This window comes from Solanum pennellii, chromosome 6 (genome assembly GCF_001406875.1).
Source record: "Solanum pennellii chromosome 6, SPENNV200".
In the NCBI taxonomy this organism is placed as follows: Eukaryota; Viridiplantae; Streptophyta; class Magnoliopsida; order Solanales; family Solanaceae; genus Solanum; species Solanum pennellii.
Genome location: NC_028642.1, coordinates 51,719,917 through 51,743,750, shown reverse-complemented (window position 1 = coordinate 51,743,750; position 23,834 = coordinate 51,719,917). Strand labels below are relative to the sequence as shown.

Sequence of the window (23,834 nt, the reverse complement as noted above, 5' to 3'; positions counted from 1 at the left end):
TAAACACGTTAACCTTTTACCCTAATACGCGATTTTCATATCCTCCTATTTAAAATTACGTACTAAATAACCTAAAAATACGTCCATATCTTGTCTAATTATCTTTTTCCTAAATTCTTTTGACCTATGAATTGAAACTTAACAAAACTAGTAAATTTATAAACTATTACACTACAATAATAATTAGAGTTATTTTTTTTCCCCAAAGAAACACAAAATTAAGGCATGGTATATGGACATTTCATCACAAAATGGAGAAAATGCCACGTATCTCAAAAATTCCAATTGGCGGACTTGAAATTCAGAATTAGACTAAAATTGAATGAGACTCCATAATTCCGCCCCTTAGCGGGATTCTCTTTACTTTTTATTTTCCAACAACGAAAGCTCTCCATAAATTCAACCCTTTAAATTTACACCATTTATCATCTTTCCAAAAAAGAACAAAAATAAAAAATATATAAACCGAAAAGAGCCCATCTGTATTTCTATACTGGAAAAAAAAAAAAAAAGCTCACTTGTTCTTCTAGGGTTTCACAAGATCTCTTTTGCCTCTGCAAAACACGAGCGAATTGCGATTTCTAGGGTTACGATTTGTGTTTGTTCGGGTGTTTGATGGTCTGAGGAGTGATTTGAGGGTATAAATCTTGAATTTTTCTGGAAGATTTTCAAGAGAGAAAGGAAACGATGGCGCCTTTTGACAAAGAGCTTGAAGAGCAGATTGCTGTTGCTGGGAACAAGCTGATTGAGCCTCCTTCTTCACTTGAAGAACTCCTCCGTTTGCTTGACGTAAGCATTTTTGTTTATTTTGGTTGTGAATTCTGTTTTAGTATAATCGGTATGATGTTTTTTTTAGATTTTATGTTTAGTTTTTTTTTTTGTTATCTTGAACTATTTCATACCATTTTTGGGCTACTTCGAATTGTTTTAGATGTTTGTTTAAGTAATTCTCCGGTTGAGTTTCTGTTTTTGTATGATGCTCCGCGTTACTTTAGAGCTAATTAGGGCTAGATTCAAAGAATAAAACTTGGAAGCCTACAAAATAATTGAACTATGTGTTGACTCCAGGGCATTGAACCTGAGCATCCCACATCTGGGAGGTATGTGTGTACACCCTTGACTGGTGACCTCTGCTCTCGGTTTTGTCAAAGGGTGTTCAAAATTCTATATATAGAAATAGAAACTAGTATTTAAGGCTAATGATGTTCGGCTGATTACCCTAGCACCGCCGCAGCTCTGCCCTTGTTGATTACCCTAGTACCGCCGCAGCTCTGCCCTTGTTGATTACCCTAGCACAGCCGTAGCTATGCCCTTGTTGATTACCCTAGCACCGCTGTAGCTCTGCCCTTGTTGATTACCCTAGCACCGCTGTAGCTTTGCCCTTGTTGATTACCCTAGCACCGCCGTAGCTATGCCCTTGTTGATTACCCTAGCACTGCTGTAGCTATGCCCTTGTTGATTACCCTAGCACCGCTGTAGCTCTGCCCTTGTTGATTACCCTAGATCTGCCCTTGTTGAACACTGTTATCAACTTCTAATTTATTTTGATAAGGAAGTAAAGGCTATAAACTTTCTTTTGGTTGAAAACTTAACTTTTATTCAGCCAGTATGGAAATAGTACACCAGTTAGCTATTCTAATTCCTCACTCTTTTACAATCCTCATTAAGCTAGCTATTCTATCAGTTTCTACTCCACAATTCTAGCTATCTGTCTAATCTTTGAAGGCCCCCCCCCCCACACACATATGGTCTGTTGTTGTCCTTTTGCGTGAAGTTGGGGGATGATTCTTCTGGCTCTATGCTTGCATTCCTGCTGGTGTTGTTGAAATTTTCTAGCATTCTGCTCAATCCAGACATGGTAAATGCATGCATTGAACAGCCAGCCTAGCACCTGTAATTCTGCTTTCCTTTGTTTCACCCTGTGCATCAACTATTGGATCTCAGCCTCCCAATTTTAGTTATTCAAAATATGATTTAAAAAGCCCTTCTTGATTGGTAACAGCCTTACCAATATCTTCACAAGTTAGTGGTAGGTCTACACACACACCACCCTCCCTAGACCCAACTTGTGGAATTACAGTGTTATGTTGTTGTCGTTTCTCTTTCTCGTGATGTATACGATGTTATCTCCCAGGACAGTATTTTGATTCTTACTCTATATAGAGCCCTAGAATACTGTTATTAGCTTTTGCTTTGTTTTGATAGTGAGGTAGAAGCTGACAACTTTTAATTATTCTAAATATGATTAAAAATCTTTCTTTATTTGTTATCCTCCACCCTGGATGATTGCCATATGTTCCCTTTCCTCTTGTTTGATGCAAGTCCTTTACTATTCTTCAAATTTAATTCTTAATGGCCTACCCGCTGTTCCAGTTCGCCATTGAGTTGAACTATCCTGCTTAATGAAAGTACTGCTTTTAAAATTCATGCTTTTCCTAATGTTTCTTTTAAATTTATTTTGATATTTTGTCTCTGCCTATTTGGAAATATTTTGGCACGTCTTTTTTATAAGCAATTTCTGTATTCTGGTAATTTTTCATTTTTTCCTGTTAACTGGCGGACTCTGTTTAGAGAGTCTGGTTGAAACTATCTTGAAGCATTATGGTTTGCAATTGATGGGCATTGCCACTAGGGCCACCCTCTTTTTTCCAGACCCCCCTGTGGGATGTGGAATATTACTGGGTATGTTGTTGTTGCGTGTGATGTATACATCAGTCGCAATTTTTTGTTTGGGTCCTAGAGTTTTGTGGTTTGCTGGTGAGACATATGAGCATGTCCATAGTTAAATAATTTGAACAGGATGTAGTCTGTGTAATCTTGACATCTCCTGGTGGAGCTTTTTATTTTTGATAATTATTTCAAATGATGGTATCTGAAAATTCCAGAGAGATAATTGGGTTGGCGGGTAATAAGTACAACATTCTTTTTATTTGATAAGTGCCTGACAGCCTGACAATTTGTAGGAAAGTGAAAATGAAAAAAATGGAAGAAGTAATAGATACTCTTGGCAATCTCTGGGTATTAAATAACAGTCAATATTTATGCTGAAAGATAGTAAGGCTGTGGGCATGCTGTGTGTTTCCCCTTTGAGGCTTTTCTAGTTGTACTTGAAAATCCCGTTGGCTTTTCCTAGAGGGTTTCTCAAGGAACAGAGTATGGGCAACATTAGTTTTCTTTCTGAAGTGGTGATTTTCTTATGCAAATGGTTTATTGATTTAACCCCCCATCTTAATGGAGAAGCCACAATGAAATAAGTTTCCTTTTGTGGGTGTCTTCCCCTAGTCAAAGTTTACATGCATTGATTTGTGTTTAACAATCTCATAAATTAATTGTCATTTTAGTTTTTAGAGAAAATCTGACTGTGCATCTTTGTATTGCTGGTTAAAGAACGATAAGCAGTGACAGATACTAATTTGGAACCATGAGTTTCCTGGTATTTTCCTTGATAACACGCAGATGCAGACCACCTATTCTGGCTATAACAATGAGACTTTATGAATACGTCCTGCAGATTATTGTTTAGAAGATTTGGTTTGTGTGATTTTATGCTGCCATAATTCTTTTGGGAAAATACAAAAACCTTTAGCCTGTGCGGATAAAATTGGGGCCAGCTAATCGTCATCACTTAATCGATGTGCGAGACTCTATGAGGTACCTTAACATGATCTGTAGTAAAGAGGATCAAGTTGGCTGTTATTCCCCTTGTTTTTTAAGTGGGTCATTGACTTCTAGATAGGAGATCCTTTTTCTTCTAAAAATTTGTTTGGAATTTTACCCTGCAGTAATATGGTTGGTTACATGGAGAAAAGGAAAAGCTAGAGCCTTTTGAACTTAAGGAAGGACAGTGTAGTTAATCATGGGTCGAAGTTTATATTCTTGCTTAGTTTTAGAGGTGGAGACTTGGTTGACTTAGCAGGTCCTTTACACTTGCTGACTTTTTTTTTTTGATGTACTCTTTCCCATCATTACAGATATTTCGTACATTACCCATATATCAATAGATACCGTTGGTATAACAAAACAGAAGTTATTTTGACTGTTTGTTTTGGCAGATTTTGGGTTTCACTGTTAATTTTGCAATTAACATATAATGTTTCATTTACTGAAACTCATGCACGGTCTTTTTCTTGCCTACTCTTGATATACTTTTGGTTTTGTCTGCTTTAAGCAAGTAGAGTCTTCCCTGTCTAAAGTGGAGCAGTCACCAGCGAAATCAATGCATGATGCACTTTCTCCATTGATGAAGGCATTGGTTGCAAATGATCTCTTGAGGCATTCTGATGTTGATGTGAAGGTCGCAGTTGCTTCTTGTATTAGTGAGATAACTAGAATTACTGCACCAGACGCTCCATATGATGACGACAAAATGAAGGTATGAGAAATCTGCTTTCTCATTCTTCTTCCTTCTGTCAGTTCTTCAATAACATTCCATTTGTTTGATACAGGATATCTTTCAATTAATTGTGTCGTCTTTTGAGAATCTGGATGACCAGTCTAGCAGATCTTATAATAAGAGGGTGATGATCCTTGAGACAGTGGCCAAAGTCAGGTCATGTGTTGTCATGCTGGATCTAGAATGTGATGGGCTCATCACTGAGATGTTTCAGCACTTCCTTAAAGCTATAAGGTATTACCAATATATTGTTTCAACAGTTATATTGTTTCTATAATGTGTTTAGTTAAAGATTTCTGGTATGTCATGTTTCTTTAATCCCAAACTGGATTTTTTTTGATAAGGCCTAACTTGGATTGTTCTTTTAGACATAACCATGGTTTTAGAGAATACATCTGGAGTAAATAATACCTCACATTCCATTGAAACGTGATTTAGATTTATGTGATTGTGAGCTTCTCATGTCTGGTTGTGTTTTTTAGTGGAGCTTCTAGTTAAGAAGTTTTCTTTCCAACCACGTGAAACATAATTTACAAGCTAGGCGCTACTTACAAGTTCTTGAATTTGCATGGATTTGAGATTATATCTGAGCAGGGTTATTTGGTCTGTTTTTTTATATCCAATTTGCTAAACCTTCAGGAGTAAATTGAAATGATTACTCCTAGCTCTTAAAAGATACTTTTTACTGATAAGTTATATGTCAGAATTACAGCATTGTTTGAAGATATTCAATTGGTAATTCACCAGCATGAAAAATTCTCAAAATAATTTGGGTTAAAAGTTTCCCCTGTGGGTATTTCTCTGATTTTATTGTTGAAACAACATGAACTTCTGGGAACAACAGATTTGTTGGACATGTTTTTCTTTTCCTCCAGAAAATATTTAGAAGCTTATCCAAAAGTTCGTTACGCGCCCTTGGTAGCTATATATAAAACAGTAGCAAGTTGGAAGATTTTGCACCTAAATATATTGGAACTTGAATGGATGTCATGTTTTTTCTTCCAACAGTGTACATCAACTTTGGAAAACTTACCCCTCTGTCAATACATTCAAAACCATGTTTGCTCTACTGCTCACTTTTATATTGATATTGGACTTGTTAAAATTACTTGCTGCACTGGTTTAACTGGATGATGCTTGATTAAAATCTGTCAAATAGATGGTTAATGTTGATTATGCAATACTTTGATGTATGTTCTCTACCACATGTAAGGCTCTTGATTTTTCTTATTATTTTGTATGCTAATTCCTATCGAACATTTTAGTTTGTAATAGTTAATGTGTTGTTCATTCGTTGACTTTCACTTTCAGAGAGGATCACTCTGAAAATGTTTTTTCATCCATGGCAACAATCATGACTCTTGTGCTGGAAGAGAGCGAAGAAGTATCCTTGGAATTGCTGACCCCTCTATTGGCTAGTGTTAAAAAGGACAATGCGGTATGTTGTGGTTGAAGAGATGATATTCTTTTCATATTTTATACCTCTTAGGTCTCTCTAGTCTCGTGATAGTGCTAAATATTAATACTTTTGTTTCAGGATGTCACACCAGTTGCTAAAAGGTTGGGAGAGACAGTATTTGCAAACTGTGCTGCGAAGCTTAAGCCTTACTTGCCTCAAGCAGTAGAATCATTGCAAATCTCCTTAAATGAGTACAATAAGATTGTTACTTCAGTCTTGGAAGGGACTCTTCCAGCTGTTGATGGTATTAATGACAGTGCTTCTAAGGACCAATTGGTTAGTGTACCTTTACTTCTAAGTTATTCTGTGTCTGAACTTCTGCTGCTGGACTATCATCTGTCTAGATGAACATTAAGTCTAAAGTCACATTTACATGTTCCTGCATAGTGTATGGAGTCTAAGATAATAACCCTTTCTTGTGCGTAAGTTGTGGGTTGAGCTAATATCTGCTGGCTTGATAGTGGTGATGCTGTGTTGATGCTCATCAAGTTTAAACATCTCTTTCCTATCCCTGTTTAAACCCTTATATGCATTTTCTTTGCTCCTGTGTGTGTGTAATAAAGGACCACACATGTTTGTCAGTTTCTTTCCAAACAGTACTTGTGCTTCTTCTGTCGTTTGCGCTTTGCTTCAATTTTTCCATGCATGGAGACCGACTTGTTGGAATAGTATAATTCTCTATGTTTCCCCCAAAAATGAGCCCGATTACTTACAAATTTCATCTCTGTATTTGTCCATATTTACAAACACGGTTACTGCTGAAATTCTGCTGTTTTATTGGAAGATATCTGGATATTTTGCATTCAGAATGATAGTTAATATCTCTCTTGTTTGCATTGAGAAAGGATAGTTATTTATGCATGGCTCTTGGTGAAAGACGGGGCTGCAAAGCATGCCCAATTTTTTCCGTTTAGTCATATTGAATGTGGCCATTTCACTTGTTATAATGATTGACCATTTGGTTATATATCATTTTAAGCTATATATGTTTGTGAGAAGAAAAATAGACTTTGTTGTCTTCCCATGTCAAACTGTCACACATCAGGAATTGAAAGCCATTTTTTCCTTTTGTCAATGTTATTGGTTCTGACCTGATATTGTTGCAATTTTTTTTGCACAAGAATGACTTGGAAGGTCTGGTGCTATTTAGTACTGCAAACAATGTAAATTACCCTTATACCCCCATTCTAAGGGATTTGGTATTGATGTTTTTTTAGGTCACTGAAGTCAAGTTGGCTGAACTTCCAGAGGCTGCTCAGGCAACTCAGGTGTGAGGCTTTGGATAACTTACTTTAGTAATTTTCCCAGAACTTTTGTCTCAACTTTGTTTTATATTGCCTTTGAATCCTTATAACATTTAGGATGGTGGAAGCAAAGTGGGTCCAGCATCTTCAGGCGAAGCAGTCCAGGCATGTAGTTTGTATATTTTCTAGTTGTTGTTGGACATAAAAACTTGCAAAATAATGAAATATTATTTGCATGTCAATATTTGTGTTACAAATTTGTTCACCATCTGAACTCCACCTGTAATGGGTTCTCTTAGAGAGCTTCAGTTTTTCCTCAAGTGAAATTTCAAAATTGCAACTTTCATCTTTAACCAAATATTGTCTGAATGGGCCAGTTAAAGGTATTTAGTCAGAAACTTTTCTTGTTTGTTCAGACGGCTGAGAGCGGAAGGGATGAGGCATGTTTGGAAGATACTGATCCTGCTGTGAATGGATCTCCCAAATCAATCACAAGCAATGGTGGTAGTTTGGAGAATGTGAGATTGACTTCTGAAACAGAATCGCTGATGAAGGCTGGAGCTCATGATGAGGTGGATCTCCATGATGCTTCAAAGATACCATCTGAATCTGATCATTCAAGGGTTGAAAAGTCTACAAAGTCGGAGCCCAAGTCTATGAAGTCAGAGCCCAAGTCAGAGCAACCTTCTAAGAAGAGAGGAAGGAAGACAGTCTCTTCAATAAACTCAGCAGAATCTTCTCACCAAGCTCCTGAAGGAAGTGGAAAAGAAATTGAGAAGCTTCAAGATCATCAGAATGATCAAAACAAAGATGACCATAGTTCAGCTTCTGAAGATCCAGTGGTTGAGCAGTCCAATCTGTTGGAGAAGGAACCAGAAACTAATCAGCACTCTGCACCCAAAGAATCTGAGGAGGAAGTTGTGGATGTTGCTCCTCCATCCCAAGATCAGAGCCTTCCTGAAGAGATTGCACTGAAGAAGGGTGGTCTCCCAATGGAGGACAACTTAAATCAAGAAGACAGTGAGTCTAAGAAGGAAATTGAAGCTGGAAGTGACTTGGAAGTTAAGCAGGTGAGGCGCCCTTTGAAGAAGACTCCTTTAGAACCTTGTCGTAAGGAGAAAGGTGGATCCACCAGTGATACCGAGGCTAAAAAGCTGAAGCAATCGGGTAAGAAGGTTGATACCAAGAATAAGAGTCAGGTTGGTCCATCTGCGAGAAACAAGGAAGATAGCAAAAAACGTGGACATGGAAAAGCTAGTCAGGTAAAAACTTACTAAATTTTTAAGTTAATATGATGTTCAATAATTATCTCCTCTCAGTGTAAATTCATCTCCCTATTGGACTACCAATGTGTCCCTGTACGTCTTATTAGTAGTCAATTTCACTGTGCAGGAGACGTTGCCTTCACAAGAGTCTCCTGATCGCTCTGTTAAACATGATGAAGATAACGAAGAGGAAATTCCCAGGACCACTACAAAGAGAAAGCGTTCTTCAAGCAAGGGCAGGGTAAGCATTTTACATTATTGATTTCATGTATAGTGCACATTTTATTCGAGATAGTATTTTGATGTGCTATGCACGTTTCCTGTTTCTGTAATTCTTACGACTGAGCTTGTTCAATTTTACTTCCGGGTACTTACCATGATCCCTCCATGTCTGTCTCATCAGTTGTTATTTCGTTGTGCAGGGGAGTAGGCAAGTTGTGCAGAAGAGTGTGCCTACGCCCGAGTCTCCCGACAATTCAACTAAACATATAAGCGACGAAGATGAGACTGACACAAGTGCAAAGAAAAAGCCTTCTTCAGGCAAGGACAGGGTAAGCATTTCAAATTACTGTTCATTTTGATAAAAATACTGTTCATGTTTTCCCATTTTATCCTGGGCTTGTTTTGATACTAATGCTCTATTTTTCTGTGCTATGATGCTTATATTTTGAACTTGAAAATTGATTTTAGTTGATCATTTCTTCCAATTGATGATATTATTATAAAAGCCAATAGTGGTTATATAGAAAGTTTGTAGCAAATTACCATTTGTTGCGACATGTTTAGTGCTAGTATACTTCTGTTATTGTTTTTGCGTGTTTACAGGCATTACTGCCTTATTTCTCCTTCTGTCCTCTTCTGTGTTACTGACATTCTTAGTCACTTATTTTTGATTGTTCGTGTATATTTAATGCACTAAGAAAGCTATCTTGACGGACTGCTTAGGCCCTTCAGTACTCCCGTGTGATTAATCAGTGGTTTGCGCCGCTGCTATTACTTGACAGGTAACAGAGACTGTGCAATGTGATAAGAATCTGGTTGGTAGAAAGATCAGAGTATGGTGGCCGTTAGATGAACTGTAAGTGCTCGTCTTCTTTTATGCTGTGGAACAATTTTTTCCTTCCTCATTCTTGACATGATAGTTTGGAATTACTGTTATTTTGAGTTCACTGTATCTGAGAAAGTTTCCAGTTCTGTATTAGTTGGGATAATTTTTTTATCTGATTTGTTGTCACAGATTTTATGAAGGGACGGTTAGCAATTATGATTCTTCCAGGAAGAAGTTCACAGTGAGTGCAGTTTGTTTTCTGTTTCAAGAAATGGAATTGTTCCCTTGATGTAACACTCATATGTTTGATTAATTTTTTTCTTATTAGGTTGACTATACTGATGGAGAGACAGAAAAATTGAATCTCTTGAAGGAACGCTGGGAACTTGTTGAAGATGATAATATGTCAGAAGAGGTTAGTTACTGACTATATTTGCATTTATTATGGTTATGTTTCTTTGATACATTAGGATGCATTTGTTGGCAGGAGCAAGTAGCCAGTGCTGATGCAGCAGCTCCGGAAAGGTAAGCCTGGCCATTAATCACCATTTTCTTTATTTGGTTTTGACTCATTTATTTTCACCTGAAGATGCTTACTCGATTTGAGCCAAGTGATCTGAATTGTCTCCCTTTTATGAAATCCTTTTGCATTTTTTCATCTACATGTGTCTGTTTAGCATTATAACCACTTGCTAGTATGTCCCAACTGAAGAAACAGCACAAGATTCTTATTGCTGTGTTGTGCTATTTTTTGTGTACCTTTGATGTTTTTTGGGTTTGATATCTTTGTCCAGCCTATAGTTTCATTTTTTTTGTGATACATGGGATGCTATTATAAGCAAAAAAAGCAATTTCTTGATTTCCTTGTTCTGTTTCCAAATATTCTGCTAACTGTAGGAGAAGTGGTAAGTACGTTGATATGAGTGGTAGTGATTTCCTTTATTACATGGAAATTCTTCTTCGATGAGCAAAGTGAAACCAATACTCAATTTGATGTTTGTACTCATTGTGTTATTAAATTATAATATTTTTGTAGTTGCGATTTACTCTCTTTTTTCAATCTCTGTGTAGAAGTACTTTTAACATTCATTCTATTCATTGTGTTAGGTAAAGAAAGGACAGAAATCTTCCAAGTGAAGTTAGCAGTATGACTATTCTTTGTTTAACTTTGACCCTGTTTTTGATATGTCAGTCATAAGAAGAAAAAACCTAGGAATGCTGAACCATCACTAAAGCATGAAATGGATGCTTCACCTAAAAGGTTGGTATAATCTCCTTAACCATGTGTTTGTGTGACATATTAACATCTGACATTTTGAAAGCCTAATGGTACCAATGGTGGGGTTCTTTTTGCAGCAAGTCAAAAGAGGCGACAGCTAAATCTGGACAGAAATCCAAGGGTAAACTCAACTTGAAAGATGGCACCTCAAAATCTGCCGGGAAAGCTGATGACACAACCAGCAGCAAGTCTGGGGCTCAATCCAAAAGGAGCACTGGCAAATCAGTTGATACTGAAAAGCCATCTGCCAGGTCTAAAGATGTTAGTAGTAGTACTCCCAAATCCAAGTCCAGGCAAGATGCTCCATCAACAACTGCCAACAAGTCTAAGCAAGAAACAGTTAAAGCTGCCAACAAGTCCAAAACCAAAACCCCCCAAAGTGGTGGTAAGTCCGGTGCCAATGGTTCGGAGAAGCTAAAATCTAGTTCATCAAAGGTTAAAGAGAGTGGGAACCAGAAGGAAAAAGCAACTAACTCAGCAAAAACCCCTGATGGCAGCACCAAGGAGAAACTGTCTAGTGCATCAAAGGAACGACAGAGTGAGCCCAAGAGTGGAAAGAAGCGTGCGAGGGGGAAAAACTGATTATTTGTTGCACATTGTAATAGTGGAGCTCCTCTTGTAGTGCCTACTTACATTCTTGGACCCATTGCGGCTCATTGAAGAGGCAACGGTGCCTACTATTCCTTGTGTGCTATTGCTGTTTGGCAAAATCTTGAGGTGCAGCTTGCAAATGCCTGTCTTAGCCTTTTGGTTATGGTGGTGCGTGCTAGGTTTCTGGATAGTTTTTTTTTCAGTTTAAAGCATATTGTTAGAGATGTAATTGGTTAGATTTATCATTTTGGTTGCTAGTTGTATTCACTTTTATTGCTTTTAGCCCTCTTAGCATAGGAAGGAGATACTCTGTTGATGAGTATTTTATGGATGTGAGTTGGATGATAAATTACCATCTCTTCTCCTGGCTGCTGGTATTCTGAATCAGTCTACTCAAGTAATTACAGGTTGATACGTTACTTGTCTGATGGTACGTAGAGAAAGTCTACAATCTACTCATCTACCTGTCCTCGTTTATGTGGACATTGTTTGATTGAGTATTGATCTGTTTGAATACCCCCTCACTCCCCCGGGAGTGAATTCTTTTCTGCAGGATTTAGGGATTCTCGTCTTTCGCTCATTGTCTCCTATGGAGATGCATTGGTATGGGGCTTTTTGCTTCTTACCTATTCACTTAACTGTTCAACGAGCGTTGTGACGATCCAAAACATCTCCTAGTTCAGCACCAGTAAGGGTGTCACGTACGCTGCAGGCAATAACTGCAGCAGTCACCAGTTTGGTCCCTTACCCAAGGAAAATAGGTGTCAAATCTTGTTGTAGCTGTCACCAGTCTGGTCCCCTACCCAGAGAAATAGGTTCAAATCTTGTTGGTTAAACCAAGTTGTAAATGTTTATGCGGCAATAAACAACGGTAAAATGTTTAGTCTGTCCGTTGTGTATTTTATTGTAAACAAAATATAGAGGTGACACCAAAATTTAGGGGTCTATTAGAACTGTCTGCCACTTAAAAATAGTGGGGTGGGGTGGGGGGTAGTAATATACAAGTGACATGCACCGGAATAAGTGTGGGTCGACTCACTTTTCTTTAGGTATAGGATCTGATGAGAGTAGTCTTACTTCAACCTGACTGATATTATATTCAAATCTCTATTTGTCTGCAATATCTTTTGATTATAATAACATTTAGAGAACATATAATGTAATATATCATGAAAGATCGATTCTATAAAATTCTTTTTGAAACGGACTTAAAAAAAAAATAGACGGAAGGAGTAGATTTCTTTATATACTGCACTATACAAAGTTTGTGGCATTAGTTAAAGAGTAGAGTGGTTAAGTAGACAACTTGAAAATAATCGCTAATTAGGTGGTGGACGTTAAATGGAAAAATGTTTATTCCATCCGTTCCTATTTACTTGTTAAAAGTATTCCTAATTTAATTTCTTTTTTTTTGGTTGCTATTTTTGACAAATCAAGTAAAGACGATTTTTCTTTTTCTATTATGCCCTGAATTTATTAATATTGAGTTAACGTTTTTGAAAAATGTAGTGAGTAAATATGTTTGGAACCCTATCATTTAATATAAATAAAATGACAAACTCACTGTACAAATTATTATTTTCTTAAAAAGTATGTATTGCCAAATATGTTGGAACCCTATCATTTAATATAAATAAAATGACAAACTCACTGTACAAATTATTATTTTCTTAAAAAGTATGTATTGCCAAAATTTGACTAGTAAATAGGAACAGAGTAAATTCTATTAGAAAAGTAGCAATTGAAGTGTTGGGTGAGCCTAAAGGTCTAGGACATTCGAACGCATACAAATATCTAAAGAGGTAAGCTAAGAAGACAATTAATAAAGATTTTGGAGAACTAAAAGGTAATGATTTCAACAAGATGAAGTATATTAAAAGATGATTTTTAACATGCTTTAATAGGAGCAATGAGGTCTAGGAAAGGAGGGCCTCAATGCATGATACAAATTTTAGATGCACTTTTTAGTCATGAAATTTAGGGCCTCCACACGTTAATTTTAATTACTTGGTACACTCATTTATTTTAAAAAGTCAGATTCATACTCATTTATTCAAAAAGAAAACAACTATGAGATTTACCTGTATGTGTATATATATTTGTAATTCTTATCCGCCTAATTAAAGCTTATAACTAGTACTACTATTTTCCAAATTAAATCCATTGATCCTTCACCTAATTAGAAAGTGTTATGTTGTTAAACGAGAAACAGATAACAAGTCTGAAACTCTCTGTTGTTGCTTCTTATAATAGACGCAACGAGTTGTTTCGATTGACTTATTCTTACCATTTTAGTTTAAACCTAAGTGCTTATAAGCACTTTTGTATGTTATCCAAAACATTCCAGCAGTGCTTAAAAGCTGTTTTGGCTTACACTTAAAATAAGCCAATCCAAACGAATTTCAAAATTTAATGCTTGCTAATCACTTTTTAGTTCAGCTAAAATTCATACATAATCCACAAGTAGAAACAGGGAAAGGGTCTGCAAACAACCATGGTTAACATACACAAAACCACAAATGCTTGAGACATCCTACTCCCAAAATATAGCTTTAGAAGATGCTAAATTGTATACCTTTCTGCCCATGCTTCCAAGATTCCACCACTGGGATAAGCAATGGTATCAGGGTTACAGGAACATCGTCATTTTAAGGACATATTAAATAAGCATTTACAAACCCGACGTTCATCCACCATAGAAAATAAAAGACCTCCACGTTCCAAATTACACCATGTGATGCAAAATTGTATTGTGAGATGCACGTATCACCAACATGAGTTGCTCCTCTAACAAAACCGAGGTCTGAGAAGGAAAACTTGCCATTGATGATTGCACCAAAATTTGCAAGGGAACCATGATGTAATCTCACGTCAAGACACTTTAAAGCAAGGGACTCATGCACTTTTCGAGAAAGCTCCAGCAGCAAATAGAAGATTTCTTCGTGAAAACTGCTCACAGAGTATAACATGCAACTTTTAGAGGATCCAATAATAAAGCCACAGAAAGAAGCAAGCATAACAATTCTTACGTGCAAAGCATAGACTGGTGTAGCTTTGGTAGGTAGGGTCTTCAATAACCGAAGTCTATTGTTACCTCCAGATTTGCTGGTCAATAGAGAGAGAGAGAGAGGGGGGGCTGGTATTAGCAGCAATCTAAGAGAAAACAAATGCCACAGTACATATCTGCTTCATTAGTACTTACTTCTCTTCTTTTAGTGGCGCTCTGGTGCTTGTGGTTACATCCCATAATTTTACAGTGCAATCAGCAGAGCCCGATGCAAGAAGTGAACCTTCACCACTGAAATAAGACAAAAAAGCTTCAAAAATATAATCTACATTCAATGAACTTCATACTCAAGTGCATCTCTGAGCGTACACAAACTTAAGGTTAAGTTCATTTCTATCCCTACCTAAAAGCAAGTGACCACACACAAGAGGAATGACCGGTCAAAGGAGTAATACAACGTCCACTTGAGAGATCCCACATCATGACTGTTCCATCTTCATCACCGGATGCCATATATCGACCATCAGGAGACATTGCCAATGATAAGATCATACTCCTATGACCAATGAAAATTCTGACACAGTCGCCACTCTGGACGTCCCACAAGCGTACAGTTTTGTCGCTTGATCCGGTTGCAATGTAATTACAATTTGCATGCCATCGCACACACTACATGATGAATTTAACATGCTCTCAAATTTATGTCAATAGAAAGGAAATTGCAAGAAATCAAAGTAATTGAAAATTTCCATGCCAAATTGCAGTGCAAATGAACAGTTCTATAACTATTTATTATACTTGGATCATTTTAATGATAGGTTGTGAAATTCATTGTGCTAGAAACTTTGAATGATGTCATTCAATTAACTGTACTTTTTAATCCAAATCAAAAATACCCTGATATGGTTATGGTAAGTGCATTTTATTAGTGCCCAATCTCTCCAGATAAAATATTCAACCTTCAATCTTTTTAATAAAGCATGACGACTTGTTTGGAATTAATTAAATACATTAAATATTAGTAAATATTAGTAATTAATGTGGGATTACGCTAGATATGTTGTTGTTTAAGTAATTTATTTAATGTCTATTGTCTGTGTATCTCTGATATAATGTATAGAACTTAACCTTTTCTTCCAAAATTAGTAGTCACAAATGGGACATGGGTACAAACTAGGTAAGGCCTTCCCAAATTAATCCAAGTTATAAAAAAAGTTACTCTTCCCTATGCGCTCAGGCTCTCCAAAATTATTGCCGCAATCGTGTCGGATCCTTCAAAAAACATCACTATTTTGGGAGGATCCAACACCCTCTCGTCGGTATTTTTGAAGAGTCCAAGAAAAATAGCTCTTCGCTGACTTAAAAATAATCTTAATTATCAAGCTACTCGATATTCATGGTAACAGTTAACTTTTCCATTCAATTTTAAGGGGTCGTATTAGTTGTGCTTGCATTAGTTATGAATAGATTATTTCTTATGCATTGTTTGGTTTGGTGTATTAAAAATAGTATGCTTTGTATAAAAATACTTATTTACAGAAATATCCTCCACAATTATGGTGGAAAAAGATGTAATAGTGCTTTTGTGGGATAATTGGATCTTTAATGTACTAATTCCCTTTGCATTACTATCCATGGTATTAGACTATTAGCAATACACTCCTTAATACACAATAGAGTGTATAACTATTAGTTATACACAACATGAAAAAGTGTGCCAAACCAAGAACTACTAATACAGAACTAATGCATGCATTATTTTTGCTAAAACCCTCTACCAAATGACCCCTAACTGATTTAAATTAGTGCAGAGAATTTAGAAATAAAGATTGGATGGATTATCATATTGGAGTTAGAGACACACTAAAATAACAATTCACATGAAGTGTGGATTGTTGGTGAAAAGATATTAAAGGCAAAAGAACGAGTTACATTCAAAAAGTAACAGTTGATGAAGTGTGGACTGTTGTTGAGAAGATAAGAAATCAAAGCTAAAAGAAACATTATACTCTCCATCTGTCTCATTTTATATGAGATGTTTGACTGGAATGGACTTTAAGATGTTATTTAAACTTATCAAATATATTAGCAGTAGTTTAAGAAAAGAACTAAATTGATAGTCGAAAAGTTAAGTGTACGCCTGAAAACATCACAAGAAGTTCAAAAATTAGAATACTTAATGAACTTAAATTCTTGTAATTGCTAAAGTATCAGTGGTGACCAACATTATGGGGCCTCACAAAATGAAAAGAATGTCATAGACATTGCTATGGCTCCCTAAGTCTGGGTATTTGAGCACTCGGAAAACTTTAGCCATTTCAAAATTTTGAACATGGGGAAAAGATGTCACTTCATAACAGTGGCCAAGTGATTATAGAGGACAAAAATGAAAAGTGGGTCAAGTAACTAAGATTGATTATACAGCCACAGAGTGATAAAGATGCCAATATAGATCAGATCAAATAAATAGTTCCCATGGCGTAGAGCACAAACTAGATACTCACATCTACATCTGATAAGTGTCCGGCCATTATTCTCAGAGGCTGTATCCTGTCCACAGACCAGATCCTTGCAGTGCGGTCATGTGAAGAACTGGCAAAATAATGTCCAGCTGGGCTAAACTGCACTCAAGATGTGAAGTGAAAACCAAACATATATTTGCCCATTGTGACAACTTTTATCTACAGTTACCATGAAAAAGCAAAAAATGCATTAACTCGGGTAGTTCTCCGTTTAACAACCAATTAGGTGAGTTACTTAAAGAGATTGCAAATATATTACCACATTTACATCTAAAAAAGGAATCATTAAACAAAATAAATGACAAACTAGCAACCTACCTGAACATCCCATACTGGGTAATTGTGGCCTTTGTAGCAAACAACATTAGCATTTAACTTTGTGCTCCATAAGCGAACTGCATAGAAATAATTAGCCAAAAAGGTCACATGGTTATAGAGTGAGCATATAGAACTTCAGTAACTACCATAATCCATATGAATAAGAACTATTGTAGAGCTAATAGCAATCAAAGTCATATGATATCATACCTGTTGAATCTGATGATGAAGAAAGAAGAAAATCCCCGTGCGGACTGAATGATGCAGAATAAACAGGCCCTGAATGGCCCTGAAGTAATGTATAACATCTTCTTCCACCATTTGCGCCAAGCACATGCTCACTTGAAGGTGAATCAGTCTCCCCCTGCAAAAAAGCTGGTTCTAGCATTGTTCATCAACCATTCTTTTTTCTGTTTCGGCAATTTTTTGTGTGTATGAGAGACAGGGGGGCACACATTAACAATGACATGTTTTGCAAGATGTTGATTGTTTACAGCAATACTCTAAGACGTCAGACTATCTATGGCTACCCTGGCCCCAAATTAGTAGCCTACTTTTGCTTCAGCGAGTCAAACAAACTAATCCTTGGTTAAAATGCTTTCACATACTTTTATAGATATGAAAGAACAACTACAACCCCGAAGCAATAACCTTTCATTTAGTTCTTGATATGTGGGTTTTATTTTTGAAGGACAAATTATTCAAAATTAGTTGCTCCAGTAACTGCTCAAATTCATCCTCAATAAGCAATTAGTATGGAGATAGCAGCTTTTTTAAGAAAATTGATAACCCAGAAATCCCAGAGGGCAAACCGACAAAGTCCGAAACTCGGTAGATATTGGAGTCGCCCCTCTCACATTCTATACTCAAAAACTATGTTTCTTGAAGTGGTCGGGTTCAAACTCGTGACATGCCTCTAACTCAAACATTACATGATGTGCTCTTACCAATAGACCAAATTCATGGAGCTGGAAGATATAGTTTCTAATTTTAGTGGAGATCAGTTTAAGAATCAATCTTGACTGCTGATATGCCTTAGAGAATAACATAACAGCTGGCTCCAAAGGCGTGCATGTGTAAGGAACTATGAGCTATTTGTCTTATTTCCTTTCTGCAAGGTAGAATATGACAGCTCAAGGCAAATATGCCGGTTTTACAATATAACTAGATTTTCCTGAGGGATTGTAGCGAGAGTATCAGAAAAGAAAATCCAGCTTTGAATTTAGGACAAGATAAAGGTGGAATCAATTTTTATAGCAGAAATACCCTCAACCTAATATATCACATGCAACATTCAGAATATTACTGATGGTGCAAAAGAATAAACAACTTAGCACAAGCTCAACTATATAAAAGGCTGTAATAAGAAGTAAATAATTAATACGAAGTAAATAATTAATACGAAATAACAAAGAATGAATAAAGAACATGAAATATAGCATCATATGGAAACTTTTCCAAGTCACATGGACATCTACGCATTGTTTGGCACTTAATTGGTATTTATAAATGAATTTCTTTTACTTACATTCCACCTTATTCAACGGAATTATCACATCATAGGGATTATGATCGGCCCTGAACCATAGTGGATATGCAGGCCTTTTGAGAAAACTCTAACCAGAGGTGCTTTGAAGACAAGCAGAATGGACTTCACAGCTTCAAGATGAATTGTCTAGCGTTATTTTATTTTTGGTGAAAAGAGAACTTTTTAGTCCAAGCGGAAGATATCTGGGATGTTTTAGATTATTTGTAAGAAATATAGGTGATAGACGGCAATATGACTAGACTGTAATACCTTTTGAAGGGGACTACATATTTTGGATGTAGTCTAGCTGTGAATATTTAGATTAGTGTTACTATCCTCAAAAAAAAAAAACCTCATGTTAACATTTGGATTCAAAACGTTTGCCTTTTTCTTAGGAGTATCTAAAGCATACATGATGAGCGTCATAACAAGACATATGACACAAATTCTCAATTATTGATCACTTCAACATTATAGGAGTGGTTCAAGACTTTTTAAGAGATAGAAAACGAGTATGTAGACTTAAGGAATAGCTTTTCATTCCTTGATTCTTTTTGGTGCACTAGTGAAGTTCTTATAGGCCAGTCTAACTCGATAAAATTTAAAGAAGAGAGGATTCCAGTTGAGCACCAGATGTGCAGAGTTAAGAGTCTAACAGACACCTGTTCTTACATCTTTGGTGTAACTGCTCAATTGTAGCAACTCTTCCTAAGTATAGTTGGACTCGGATGGACAGTGCCAAGAACTACAGCTGATTTACTGAGATGTTGGCACAATCAGGGAGATCTCACTCCAGCATTTGGTTGACAGCTTTGAAGGAAAGGAACCCTAGATATTTCGAAGGCAGCAATAGCCCCATTCAAATGATAGAGATGAATTGTTTTGTGTTGTTTATGTTTTTGGTGCAAAGAGATTATGTAAATGATGTAGAATCCAATATCAGACATGATAGATCCTAGTGAGAAGTAAAAGGATTCCCAATACTTTTGGAAGCTGCACATGGTTACCAGCACAACCTTTGTACCAAGTTTCTTTAATACAAATGTTACTTTCTCCAACAAAAAAAAAACAGTAGGATATTGTTTGTCAAAATCATATTCTGATACTTTCTCCCAAAAAAAAAAAACAATAGGATACTGTTTGTTAGAATCATATTCTGATATAGTTATTTTTTGTATACTGCATTGTATACAGGAGACTTTTCGATTAAAATTATTTACCTAATTGAAAAATGCAAGAGTTCAAGAAATACTTCCATCAGAAATGTAAAGCTGCATCAATATGTTAAGTCGAGAAACCTTCATAACTAATCATGTTTCTGCTAAGCAAATTTCTGATGTAACAAACTTCACAACCCTAGTGCAGTTTCTTAGTGAAATAAAATTTATCTACTTATCAAATAAATTAAAGCAGCGAAGAATAAATCTTTCTTGCTGTCCTGGCGAGATATACTGTGACTAGTAGTATTAAAAGGGACCTTTTCAACCTCTGTTGACTAAAACATCTTGAAACATGAAATAACAATACATTGAAAAGGAGCTGAGGACCATCATATAGGACTTACATGGACCATTTTGTTCCCCAAGCTTTGCCATGTCCCAGACCTGTAAAATGGGGGACTTAGATTAGAAGATGATCAAAGTTACCAGTTCCAAAAAAAAGATAAGAAGATGATCAAGGATCAACAGATACTGTAATTTGTGACAATAAATTCAACGTCATTCAGAAGCTACAAGCACCTTCACAGATGAATCTGAGAATCCACCAGCCACTAGTGATCCATCATGTGATATTGATGCACAGTTTAGTCTACAGACATTTACAGATGAACTCACTGAGATTAGGATATGTTCCTGAATACAAATTCCACACTTAAAAGATTCAAGATCATGAAAACTTACCCATTGTGTGTATTAACAAATGTATAGAAGCTAACAGAGGGCAATGATGCATTACTCAACTGTACGCGGTTCCTCAAGTCTTCCAGAATAGAAAGTTCTACCTCTACAGGTCTGTGACAAATTTTCTTTCAGTTAAGATGATCCAAGATCCAAGAAATATGAAAGTGCATGTCTAAGATCAATACTATCACAAATTTACCAACTTCAAATCAAGGACAAGTCTACGTGAAAGCTTCAATCAGAGTAGGATTTTTGGAAGAAAAAAAAAGGAAACCAAGAGCAAAAGATATTGTAATTATTTCATTTCATTAAACAAGCCCCCCCCCCCACACACACACACATCACACACACAGATAAGAAACATAATGCAATATATGAATGAATATAAGAAAATATACTGAGTATGACTTTACTAAAGATATTTTAATTATCTAAAAAATAAACTCCCTCCATTTCAAATTCTTGTTTTGACTTGGCACAGAGTTTTAATAAAATAAAGATCTTTAAATCTTCTGGTTTAAAATCAAAGATCTGTCAAATGTACCGAAATGCCCTTTATTCTTGTAGTCTTGATCATAAAACGTGGTAAGTAAAATTTAAAAGTTGCTATAAAAAGGAAAGGGTCATTCTTTTTTCAATGGACTAGAGAGGAAAATAGGTCAAATAAATTGAAATGGAGGGAGTACTATGAGTATGACACACCACAGAAAGGATTGAGCTCAATCATATTTTCCTCATCCTTCATAATTTTCCTTTTTTATGCAACTCCTTTGTATAGCCGTTTCACTTAATGTTTTCAAATGGATCATGATGACTGTATTTCAAATAAAATTATGACATCCAACAAGAGTGACTTTTCCAAGTACAGGGAGGGATGTCGTGGGAGAGAAAAACACAATAGGGCCCTCTCTTTTTCTTTTGGTAAGTAAGATAATAGGTTTGAGGAGTACATAGCAGGTAAAGCAAGTTCCGGTTTGACACGTGGTGCAGTTGTCACTGTGCTGCTCTCTGTACGAGAAGATTTCCCTGTTGCAATCCCAACTTTGTCCTTCTTTAGTTTTTTAAGAGGTGCACCTTGTTTACCACCTTCAATTGACTTCTTCTGAGAAAAAGGAAAGTAAAAACAATAAATGTGGAAGGATGTCACTTTTTCAACAAAAGTAAATGTGGAAGGATGTCCACCAAAAAAAAGTTACACCACTAAGGAAAGATGAGATAATTTAAGTGCGAAATATTTATGAATATGATCAAGTTGGGAATGACTGATAGAAATTCAATACCTTGTTTTCTTCCACTTCTCCTTCCTTCGGATCTCCGTCAAACTTTTCCGAATCTGGAACAGAAACTCCAGTCTTTTCTAACCGTTCTTCTAAAGAATCTTCAAGCATCTGCAAAATAAATTATTAACACATCTCCTGGGGATAAATTTTAAAACACGGAAGACCTACATTACACAGACTCTTCTAAAACCGGAGGGTATGATCCGTGTCGGAAGTGTCAGACACTCAGACTCATTAAATTCTGTCTAGGATATGTGGGTACAAATAGAATATCAAACACAGCTAAGGGGATTCTATATAAAAATGGAAATAATCATTTTACCTCAGTTTTTTATTCATTAATATGCTTTGTAATATGGATTGGTCCACTCCAATACACACACATGGAATGTAAGATTGGCCCGTTCCACCGTGAAAGGTAAGTTATATTACCACTATTATCTCATCAGGCCTAATACAATATTTTTGTAGTATTATATATTCAGCCCATTTTATATTTGAACCAAATGTTATGCGGGAAAAAGCCACCTTATAGGAAGCAAAGAGCTGCCCCACTCCCTAAAGTGAAGATGAAATAATGAACGAAAGAATTTTCGAAAAACCATGCATCACCCCACCCCCACCCCCAGTTACAAGACAAAAAGAAAGAGGATGAAGATTAAGGCGAAAGAATGGACAACTCCATCACGACATTCTTTATCTTTTGACTCTAGTCTCTCTGACCTCTTCATTCGCCATATGAAAGTCTAATAATACATCTTTTTTTTAACTTGAGAATGGTGGTGTTTTAGGCCAATTTGTGTGCACCTTGAGTATCCCGTTAGGTACTTGCTTTCTCCCACCAACACAGTTACAGGATAAATCTACTACCAAGCTTGGGCAGATGAGAAGAAATCACCTAGTATTTTTGACTTGTCTCCTAGGTTTGCACCCACTTAATAACCCATCTTATTTTAATCAGATCCAACATGTATTCCACCCACATTGAGGAAGTGTGATCAAGAGTATAACCCAAGCAATCCTTACAAAACATGGAACCTAGAATGGCTAAAACTAGTTGATATGATATACTCTTTTTTTTTATGACAAGGGAAACCCGCAGCCGCTACCCTTTGGGTGCGTACAGGGTAAAAACCCCGCTCCTATGCAATAGCTAGCAAACCACATAAGAGAGGTAACCCGCACTAGACAAACCTGGTGCGACGAGCTCGACCCAGAAGGCAAACCCCTTGCTTTCGCTGGCAAGGGGTTTCGAACTTGAGAACTCCAACATGAAAGTCCCAAGCTCAAACCACTGGGCCACCCCGAAGGGTTGATAGTGATATACTCTCCTTAGATAATATTAGTTTATACACAAAGGAGTAAGCTTATCACTTGTCTATAACTTGCAGCTCCACATTCTCTTCGTTTTATTATTTTTCCCATTTAATATGGGTTGTTCGGTAAACTTGCATGAATCTGTATCTACTACCTTCCACCAGTATATACACAGTATCTGCCCACCAAGACTTAGGTAGACGAGAAAAAATCACCTAGCGCCTTTGTTTCTACAGGAACTTGAACCCTGATCTCCCATAAGTTTACCCACTTTATTGACCGCTTTGCCATACCCATAGGCCATAGCTATAAAACATAGAATAAGAGAAATGTTTTATAGCGGTGAACTAGTCCCAGACCCAACCCAAATGGTCTCCAATTACTTTGATGAACTGCAGGGCCCTTTTCCCTTCTTCTTTTTTGAGAACTGGTAATGTTGTATAGGGCCCCCTTTTCTTTTTCCTAAAACCAATCTTGATAGAACAATTTTAGATCATAAACATGTGATTTTATCCTCAATACTTTGAAACACATACTTCAAAGGTAATGCAATCCAAAGAATTTTGTTATTTTCCCACTAATTACCCTATTTCTCAAGAACTCAATGCAATGCAATGCACTACGTTCTGGTAAAGGAATCGGTTATATTGTTTCTTGTTTTTTTTTTTTTTTGGGGGGGTGG

General features: G+C 36.5%; 2 protein-coding genes across 2 annotated transcripts in view; one reads left to right on the top strand and one right to left on the bottom strand.

Moving 5' to 3' along the window:
• Nucleotides 1–437: 437 nt before the first annotated feature.
• LOC107023113 (muscle M-line assembly protein unc-89) lies at nucleotides 438–11,693 on the top strand. The gene is made up of 16 exons (XM_015223672.2): nucleotides 438–789; nucleotides 4,169–4,372; nucleotides 4,446–4,627; nucleotides 5,705–5,831; nucleotides 5,931–6,128; nucleotides 7,070–7,120; nucleotides 7,214–7,261; nucleotides 7,513–8,358; nucleotides 8,489–8,602; nucleotides 8,784–8,912; nucleotides 9,366–9,439; nucleotides 9,599–9,650; nucleotides 9,738–9,824; nucleotides 9,897–9,934; nucleotides 10,602–10,670; nucleotides 10,766–11,693. Exons 1-16 carry the CDS (start codon nucleotides 688–690, stop codon nucleotides 11,268–11,270), a joined length of 2,826 nt encoding a protein of 941 aa, XP_015079158.1. The 5' UTR covers nucleotides 438–687; the 3' UTR covers nucleotides 11,271–11,693.
• A 1,986-nt stretch (nucleotides 11,694–13,679) lies between these two features.
• LOC107023774 (transcription initiation factor TFIID subunit 5) overlaps nucleotides 13,680–23,834 on the bottom strand; it is a 17,103-nt gene continuing 6,948 nt past the window's right edge. Inside the window, exons 8-19 of the mRNA XM_015224571.1 lie at nucleotides 21,836–21,943; nucleotides 21,506–21,657; nucleotides 20,556–20,666; nucleotides 20,394–20,463; nucleotides 20,219–20,258; nucleotides 17,337–17,501; nucleotides 17,127–17,203; nucleotides 16,791–16,907; nucleotides 14,690–14,955; nucleotides 14,482–14,577; nucleotides 14,309–14,384; nucleotides 13,680–14,228 (exon numbers count right to left, since the gene is read on the bottom strand). Of these exons, the coding sequence (XP_015080057.1) occupies nucleotides 14,175–14,228; nucleotides 14,309–14,384; nucleotides 14,482–14,577; nucleotides 14,690–14,955; nucleotides 16,791–16,907; nucleotides 17,127–17,203; nucleotides 17,337–17,501; nucleotides 20,219–20,258; nucleotides 20,394–20,463; nucleotides 20,556–20,666; nucleotides 21,506–21,657; nucleotides 21,836–21,943 (1,332 nt within the window). The 3' untranslated portion in view covers nucleotides 13,680–14,174. The remainder of the gene's footprint in view (nucleotides 14,229–14,308; nucleotides 14,385–14,481; nucleotides 14,578–14,689; nucleotides 14,956–16,790; nucleotides 16,908–17,126; nucleotides 17,204–17,336; nucleotides 17,502–20,218; nucleotides 20,259–20,393; nucleotides 20,464–20,555; nucleotides 20,667–21,505; nucleotides 21,658–21,835; nucleotides 21,944–23,834) is intronic.

What these genes read in the sequence shown, in the direction of transcription:
- LOC107023113 (XM_015223672.2), top strand. Translation starts at nt 688, where the DNA reads ATGGCGCCTTTTGACAAAGAGCTTGAAGAGCAGATTGCTGTTGCTGGG. An exon ending in CTTCTTCAGGCAAGGACAGG is followed by an intron (nt 8,913 to 9,365) that starts GTAAGCATTTCA and finishes ATTACTTGACAG; the next exon opens with GTAACAGAGACTGTGCAATG. An exon ending in ATGGATGCTTCACCTAAAAG is followed by an intron (nt 10,671 to 10,765) that starts GTTGGTATAATC and finishes TTCTTTTTGCAG; the next exon opens with CAAGTCAAAAGAGGCGACAG.